Below are 8,962 nucleotides of genomic sequence, written 5' to 3' on the forward strand. Positions count from 1 at the left end.
ACTTGTGATTTTGTGAAGTTGTGACTTGTGATTTTGTGGTTTTAATGTTTTAATAATGCTTTATGTATTCAGATTTTTGCAAAAATGTGTTTAAACTTTAAACTATTAAGTTTTAACTTCTAATTCTTTAAGTTGTATATAATTACAATTAAACTATCAATTATAATTTTATAATTTTTTTTAGACTTTTAGGTAATTAGGAATTAGAATTTTTGGTTTTAATTTAAAAAAAAAAAATTAAAAATTTAAAAATTTAAAAATTAGGCGCCCCCTGGGCGCCTAACGTCTTTTTGAAATCATATGATATTGACCGAATGGTTAATGAAGTTGTCAGAACTTCTGTTACCAAGGCTGAGACTTCAGAAGATGATGTGGCCAACATAATGAAGATCCATCAAGAGTACCAATTGGGCCAATCAAAAGGTCCAAGTCCAAACAATTAAGATAACTCTTCATTGGTTATGTTCAAATATGATGAAAATCCAAGTCAAGCCCAATTGCAAAAGATGAAGAAGAACTCAAGGCTTTTTATAATTGTTTAAAGTGCTGATTTTGGGAATAAATTAGGCCCAAATCAGCCCTAATTTTTTGTCATCATTAATTTAAATTGTTTGGCATGAAAGAGAAAAACACTAGTTTGTATATTTACTTGCTTTCCAGATTAAGTTAGGACTCTTTTTTCATTGTATTTAGGATTACAATTCTGCCCTTATACCTATAAATAGCGCACAGCCATAGGAGTTTTAATTAGGCTTTCATTCAATAAATTCTTAAAGTTATTCTTTACACTTGTGTAAGAAACCTTATGGCTAATTGTGGACTCAATTAGTTTCCAGCTCGTGGACTCGACTAGCAAATTGATTCGTGGACTCGAATCATTCTTCCTTTCTTCAACCTTAGATTTAGGTTTGTGGACTCGTTCTTGAATCGAAGGAAACTAGATCCGACTCAAGTTGATTGAATATTGCATCATCGAGGTACTTTAAGCTACAATGAGATTCTTCTAAATCTTTGAGGATTCGAGAATGAGGGTTTCTTGTGAGTAGGGATGGCAATTCTACCCTCACCCAACGGGTTACCCGCATCCCCGCCCCAATGGGTAATAAAATACCTGCATAATTTGGGTAATGGGTGCGGGTATGGGGGAAAAGTTTTAAACCCGCGCGGGTATGGGGGCGGGTGCGGGGAGAGGTATCCCCGCCCCGCACCCGCCCCCGCAAATATATATATATATATATATATATATATATATATATATATATGTATGTATGTATGTATGTATGTATGTATGTATGTATGTATGTATGTATTGTGTTATTTATTTAATATGTTAGATTTTTGGGTAGTAAGGGAAGGTCTTAACTTACTAATATTACAACTTCTAATTATTTTTTGGTGCTAGTCGCTAAGATTTTATACACTAATGTTGAAATTGAAAGCAAATGTAATATTCAAGTTGGTAGTTATTTGGTGAAGACTTTGATGCATTAATATTAAAAATTGTAGTAATAAAAATTTTATTAGATTTAAGTTTCATATTATTAATAAGAATAAACTAAGGTTACATGCAAAATCCCCACGGTATTCCCCGAACCCGCAAAATCCCCACGGGGCGGGTATGGGAACAAATTTCATTACCCGCGCGGGTGCGGGTGCGGGTATGGGGAGTGGGTGGGATCGCGGGGGCGGGGCGGGGATACTTGTGAGGTCTATGGTATTTGCGATCCATCTCTATCCTTGCATTGAGAACAATCTTGGGACAATACTCCATCTTATTTGAACCTTGGACTAGGTTCATATTAGAAGCTCAAACGAGGGATCAACAAGCCGAGGAAGCAACACAACCATCAGCCGAGGAGTCAACTCGAGAGGTTGAAGAGGCAGTCAGTCAAATGATGAGTGATTTACTCAACTGAGTGGTCGCAACAGCCGAGCCGTTAGAGCAGATCACTTTTCCTACTAGAGAGTATTGGTGTAAACGAGCCGAGCCGACCTCGAGCTTGGGTTGGCTCGAGCAGCTCGCTTGGCTCAATTGTTCGAGCTCGAGCCAAAGATCGGATCAATTTTGAGCTCGTGCTCGAGCTCGAGCCGAAGATCGCCTCGATTTTGAGCTTGAGTTCGAGCTTGAATTTGACCTATTTGACTTCATGTTTCAATTAATAATAAGTATTGTTGTATCTCTACATAAATAATAAAAAATTTTAAAAATTCAAAAGTCCAAACTTTAATGTTTAAAGGCTCAAAGCACTCAAAACAAGTTCACCACATACATTCAAGGAGCATACAACCTAAAACAAGTTCATTACATACATTCAACCAGCTTCCAGATCATTTATTTTGTGTTGGAAGAAGGACCAATTGTGCAAATTATCTTTGTCTTACGCCTCATAGTGGGTTTAGACCACATAGCCACTGAAGTATACCTTGTCTGTAAATACTGAATTTGTTCTTCAGCCTGAATGAAAAACAAGAATTATAAAGCAATCAATAAACTATGACAACAATGAACCACAACTATTTACGTTCGAAATTTGTGATCTAACTCTGAAATATTTCAAAACATTCATCCTTCAATTAAGAGGGTACCATTTCTCATTAACACATAAATCACAATGAATGCTGGTATACAACAGCTTAACAAGATGTTTACAAATCTTACTTATGTAACCAGGGAACTGTGGAAGTGGCAGAACATGTTACACGTATTATATTGTATCTTAACTCCCTAATTATTCATATGTGAGTTAAAATTTATAGTTCATACAATAATTTCCAAGCCAAAACACTATACATGTTTGTCATTTGTTGGATTCTAGTCCGGATCAAATAACACCAGCCTATTTCCAGTAATATAATTGAGGCCACAACCTCCTGCCTTGCTACCTGAGGTCCTGAATTATTGAGTGAGGAAAAAAAACCTACAAGTTCTAGCAACGATTAGCTAATGAGGAAAAACAAGAAAAATTATCCATAGTTACTATTCCACACTGAGTGTAGTTTGATGACTAGAACAACTCTATCATCTGTTGATTGACGGAGTTGAGCCAATAACCGAGCTAATACACGCATTTTTTTAGATAGTGCAACTCAAAGCCCAGCTCCACCATTCCATGAACCATGCCTAAGAGTAATCAGGAAAGATACTTTCATTAATGTCAAATAAAATAGCAATACTATCAAAACTATTCTGAGAGGAAACAACGTAACCCCTAACCAGTACAGTTGTCGAATCCATTTTCTAACTTACTTTCTGGAAAACATTTCGTGAGGGAATAAGTGGATACAATCTTCAAACCCCTTAGTCCCTGGACTCCCACTCTTTATTGTGTCATATATTAGCTTCAAAATATAACACACACAAAATGATTCTTCATACTCATGAATGGCACAAATGAGATGTGCAGCGAAATATAGACTACATAGCTTATCAGAATTCAATCCTAGACATACAAATGCGAAGAGATGAGGAGAATGAAAGGGCTAAGAAGCGACAAAGGGAAAAAGCTGTTGAAGCTGAGCGTAGAGTTAAAGCCAAATTTGATTCCCCCAAGAAGATCACAAGCTTAGAGTCTGATGAAACTCTCAACAACGCCATCTTTTATCTCTTGCGAGATAATTTTGTGTCGTTCGTTGATGGTATGAACTTAGCATAACTGATTAGATGGTGGAGACGAGGAGTAGTTACTGGAAGTGATATTGTTGAAGCATTCCACTACATGAGTTTCAGGATCGCATACTGCTTTATTTGACCACCCCGTATTCAGAGATAACATCAAAGGCACAAGGAATCAAATAAACAAAGTGTTGGACAGTGCGGAAGCCAAAGCGAAGAAGCAACATGAAGAAGAAGGTTATCGGCTTTACAACGAATGGCGACTTTGTAATGTTTATTTAATTTTGAGCTTTAATTGCAAATTTATTGTAAGCTAAGTGTAATTTTTGAAATGATGAATAAAATAATTTTGTGTTGGGTTGCGTTGAGTTATTGTTTTTACTCAAATTCCTAGAAATGCAAATTGTTAAACTCAATTATGGGCTATTTGTAATGAAAAATCCTTTTCATGGATAATTACAACATCATAATATGGGCATAGGTTTTGGTATCATAAAAAAAAGGTGAAATTGTTAGGGACATTTATCTTTTGATTTTGATGATACCACATGATAGGAATTTTAGACCCCAATTATTTTATCTTCTAGACTAAGGTTTTATTCTGCTTAAACATTCAAACTAACCGAATGGTACCTCGAGTAGTAACGGTTCTATCCATCCGAATGTTAACTCGAGAGATCAGTCTCAACATTAGACTCGAAGAGTAACCCGAGTGGTTAACTCACGAGTGGCCCGAGTTAAAGATTAAATGACTAGAGATTCGAAGAGTAGAAGATAAAGACCGATTGAAATGTTGCAAAGACCGAGTGGTGGAAGGGTCTACCTTTCAAAGTGTTGCAAGATGAATGGTAAAGTCAACCCGTAACCAAAAGGTTGCAAAGGTCAAAGGATAGGAAGGACCTACCTTTCGAGGAGTATAAGGGATGAGTAGTAAAGTCAACCATTCGTATCCGAGAGGATTTAAGGCTCGAGGCCTTAACCTAGTTAACCATTCGATAGGACTACTAGAGACATTTTATGAGCTGTACAACCCGAAACCTTAAAAAGATTAGTGAATGTGTCCAAGGTAAAGTGAATCTTAGGAACACATCGCAAGGCAGATATTTCCTTTAATTCCTTGACATTTTGTGCAGAATAAAAAGCAATGTTCATCGTGTTTTATGTCTTTAACGACTAGAAAATCTGACACACTCACGTACCCTGCAGATTACCCGCCGGTCTCTACACGCTGGTCCTTAGCCGTTTGAAAATAGTTTTCCCTCCAATGGAAGTATTCTTCAACGTGCCTATAAATACCATTTTCTTTTACTAAAGAAGGTGCTGGCCATTTTATTTTATCAATTGCTAAGAAGCTTTCAAGCATTCTAGTTTTGCGACCAGTGTTCAAGTGAAAAAGATACTAAAAGTTACAAAGATCATATCCAGTTTTTCAGAGACTTGTGCTGCCTCAAGACGTCAAAGATTCAGATTCATGAGCCAAGTTCTCTAAGTTGGAGAAGAAGAAAACCCTTTTATTCAAACTTGTAATCTATACTCGTTTAAGTTGAAAGAGGCAGATTAAATTCAGTTTAGGAGTTGAAAAACGTGGTTGTGGAGTTTACGACTGGCTTTGTGTTCAATGCGTGAAGGTCGTGGTTATTGTACTGGTGATAGTGCAATCCTCTATGTGTTGTGGAGTAGGCTGGTTATAACCGAACCATTATAAAAATCTCTCTCTCTCTCACTCTCTTACGTATTTACTGCTTTACATTGCATAACTTTCACCAAACTTAAGAATTTGGTAAGACTAAAACAACGTGCAAAGAAATTTCTAAAAGGGTTAAACAAATTTTCTGCTGTGCATTCTGAACGAGAAGTTAAAGTTACCTCTCGGTTGCTTTAACCTTTCGAGAAGATTTCAAAACTCCTCAAAGAATATTATCAAATAATAGATATTAGTTACTTTCCATATAATATTTTCTACCAATTAAGCTTTATTAATTATTTTATCAATAAATTAATTAATTAATATTAAGAAAAGTTTGAGCAGAAAAATTGAAGATGATGATTTTTATTTTTTTAATAGTATAGATTATTATTATTATTATTAATGATTTTAATTTAGAATTGTATTATCATATTTTATAATATTACAACAAATCCATTCCGTGCATCCGGGTAAAAATACTTGTTTTCATATAATTTTGCTTTGATTTTGACATTTTGACCGATAAGTTTGCTTAAATAGTACTCCGTAAAAGGCAGAAACTTCCAAAACGAAATGACGAAAACGCCCCATAGAATCCTCCCTGATCCCTCCTAAAGCGTCGTCATCGTCAAGTCAACCACCGAAGCACGTCTTTATCTCCTCCACCGATAAAATTCCTTGTCCGCCATTACATACAACAAAGCACAAAATTGTTCACATCTCTAGAGAGAGAGAGAGAGACTTGAGAGCGAAAGCGAAGATGTACGGCTTCGAGCGTGTGAGCAGCAGCTACGATGGCGGAATGAAAGGCGATATCGAGGAAGGGACTCTGTACCCGGGAATTGGGTACGGCGAGAATCAGCTGCGCTGGGGCTTCATCCGCAAAGTCTACGGCATTATCTCCGCTCAGATCCTCCTCACCACTCTCGTCGCCGGTGTCACTGTTCTCTATGCTCCCCTCAATGAGGTTCTCAAGGGAAGTTCTGCACTTCTCCTCTTCCTTGTTTTCCTTCCTTTCCTCCGTAAGCACCCTCTTTCCAATCCTAGATCTTAAATCAATTATCTTCTCTGGATGGATATGTGCAATGTATATATGATATGATTCATCACCAAATTCCTACATTTCTGTATGTATAAAAATCTCTGGACTGGATCCGAATTGAATCACTAGATCTTATATGATGAACTGTTTTGGATATGTATAATATCTGTCCATTTCATCGCGGATCGTTGCATTTCTTATAATAGTTTGTGTAGGATTTCATGATGGAACTGAATTTGTTGTTTTTGTATTCTTATTTGCTTGTACTTAAAATTTTGTATTCTCAGGATTTTCAATCCTAATTCGTACAGTATCGGTGTCTATACATTATTTTATTTCATTTTCTCTTTTCTACAAGAACAGACATACCTGATTTTATCAAGGGAAAATGACACTTTTTACCCCTAAGTTATATACTTATAGCACTTTTTCCCCCTCAATTATTTAGGTAAGCACATTAGCCCCTTCAATTATTCTAAAAGTGGTGCTTTTTCCCCCTGATCTATTAAATTGACATTTATACCCTTAAAGTAAACATTTTATTTATTTTACTACTCCAACAAATTATTGCGTATACGTAGGGATGACTACGGTTCGATTTGAATTGAACGGATACTAAAGCAATCAAATTAATAGTTTACGGTTATAATTTAGATCTAGAACCCAATATTTAAATGTCAATTTATTAAAATTATGTATAAAAAAATTGAATCTTGAACCGTGAACCGGCGGTTCCGGATCTGATTCGCGGTTTTGAACCGTCTTTATTTTAAAATTTTATTTTTTATTTTAAAATAGTCTAAATTCAAAAATAAATGTATTTTATTTTTTCAGTTCGGAACATGAACCGTCCGTTCCGGTTCACGATTTTAATAAACTCTAAATATCGAATTTCGATTCTAAATTGTAATTGGAATATTTCGGTTTGGTTGCTATAGTGTTTGTTTAGTTGGAACCAAATTATGGTCATAATTTGTTGGAGAAAAAAATAAATTAAATATTTAGTTTAAGGGTAAATATGTCCATTTAACATTTCAGGGGGAAAAACAGCCACTTCAATAATTTAGGGGGAAAAAATGCTATACGTATATAACTCAGGGGGAAAAAGTGCCGTTTTCCCTTTTATCAATGTTCCTTCTTTGTGATTATTTTGACAATTTGTTTTGGTGATATTGCAAACTTATCTTTTCTTCTGGATTTATGTATTTGGTAACTTCAATCAATGGAATTACATTTGAGTTTTAGTTTTATGATAATTAATGGTTTGGAGTATGGCTTTGATTTTGACTTGATTTCCTATAATTTTGTTATAGTGCTTGATAAATGTAATAATTGATTTATACCATTTATGCAGTATTGTGGCCTTTGCATGTCTATCAACAAAGGCATCCACTGAACTTCATTTTCCTTGGACTTTTCACTGCCTCTCTGAGTTTCCCTGTTGCCGTAAGCTGTGCTAACACAGATGGTAGGAAGTCTTTTACTCGCCGTTCAAGTGATTTGTTTGAGTGCTTGATTGGATTGTCTACCCCTACCCGACGCCCATTCAAGGTCTGGAAACATTCTTTGACATTTGAATGTGTGATGTTTCAGGTGCGATTGTGCTCGAGGCTCTGATCTTGACATCAGCTGTGGTTTTAGCTTTGACTGGATACACTTTCTGGGCTGCTAAGAAGGGTAAAGACTTCAACTTTTTGGGACCAATCCTGTTCACCAGCCTTTTCATTCTCATCCTGACTGGCTTCATTCAGGTATTCATCATATTCATATTCCTATTCCATGATTCCATCCCGTGTCTTATGCTTCCGGTTTTTCTAGTTATATATTCATGACCTGTGTAAATCTGCACAGATGTTCTTCCCTCTTGGATCTGCATCCACGGCTGTCTTGAGTGCAGTCAGTGCTATAATTTTCTCGGGATACATTGTATATGACACAGATAACTTGATTAAGCGGTTTACATATGACGAATACATCTGGGCATCCGTCACTCTCTATCTGGATATCCTAAACCTCTTCCTCACTATTCTGCGGATGCTTAAACAAGCAGAGAACTAAGTACAATGTATGTGTATTCCACCTGAAACCCATCCCCTCCGGATGATGCTTGCTTTTATTCCGTTTTCTCTCGAGGTAGCAATACAATATTGTAGATACTATACTATACATGTATCTATATCTTCTATTGCTTACTGGCGAACCCGCCATTGCATTCTGCCCACTTGGATTCCAAGTGTTTTAAATGGTGGGGAAGTTGTAAGCCTAAAGTCACTAATAAAGGTAATGTTCCATAATTCTCTTTACAGCATTTTTTTTTTAAAAAAAAATCAATTCAAAATTGGTTAACCATTCTCACACGAGGGAAGGAGATTGATGTTGGGTAATTTTCAGCAAATTATATTGTCAAATTTGGTTCACATTACAATGTGAATCATTCATAAATGTTTATTTTTAATATATTAAATGTTTATTTTTAATGTACTGAACATTTATTTTAAAATTGTATATTAAAAATGAACATATAGTACATTAAAATAAATTTTTTTTAAAAATAGCGTATAAAGATAAGAAGTGTATATTAAAAATGAACATGTATATTAGTTATATATCTTGCAATATG

At 35.6% G+C, this 8,962-nt stretch overlaps 1 protein-coding gene across 1 annotated transcript; it reads left to right on the forward strand.

Moving 5' to 3' along the window:
* Positions 1 to 5,945: 5,945 nt before the first annotated feature.
* On the forward strand, positions 5,946 to 8,645 carry LOC109152073 (BI1-like protein). The gene is made up of 4 exons (XM_019299653.1): positions 5,946 to 6,322; positions 7,697 to 7,810; positions 7,936 to 8,093; positions 8,194 to 8,645. The coding sequence occupies exons 1-4, from the start codon at positions 6,061 to 6,063 to the stop codon at positions 8,398 to 8,400; spliced, it is 741 nt and encodes a 246-aa protein (XP_019155198.1). The 5' UTR covers positions 5,946 to 6,060; the 3' UTR covers positions 8,401 to 8,645.
* The last annotated feature ends 317 nt before the right edge of the window (positions 8,646 to 8,962 follow it).

Source organism: Ipomoea nil, unplaced genomic scaffold (genome assembly GCF_001879475.1).
Source record: "Ipomoea nil cultivar Tokyo-kokei standard unplaced genomic scaffold, Asagao_1.1 scaffold2360, whole genome shotgun sequence".
In the NCBI taxonomy this organism is placed as follows: Eukaryota; Viridiplantae; Streptophyta; class Magnoliopsida; order Solanales; family Convolvulaceae; genus Ipomoea; species Ipomoea nil.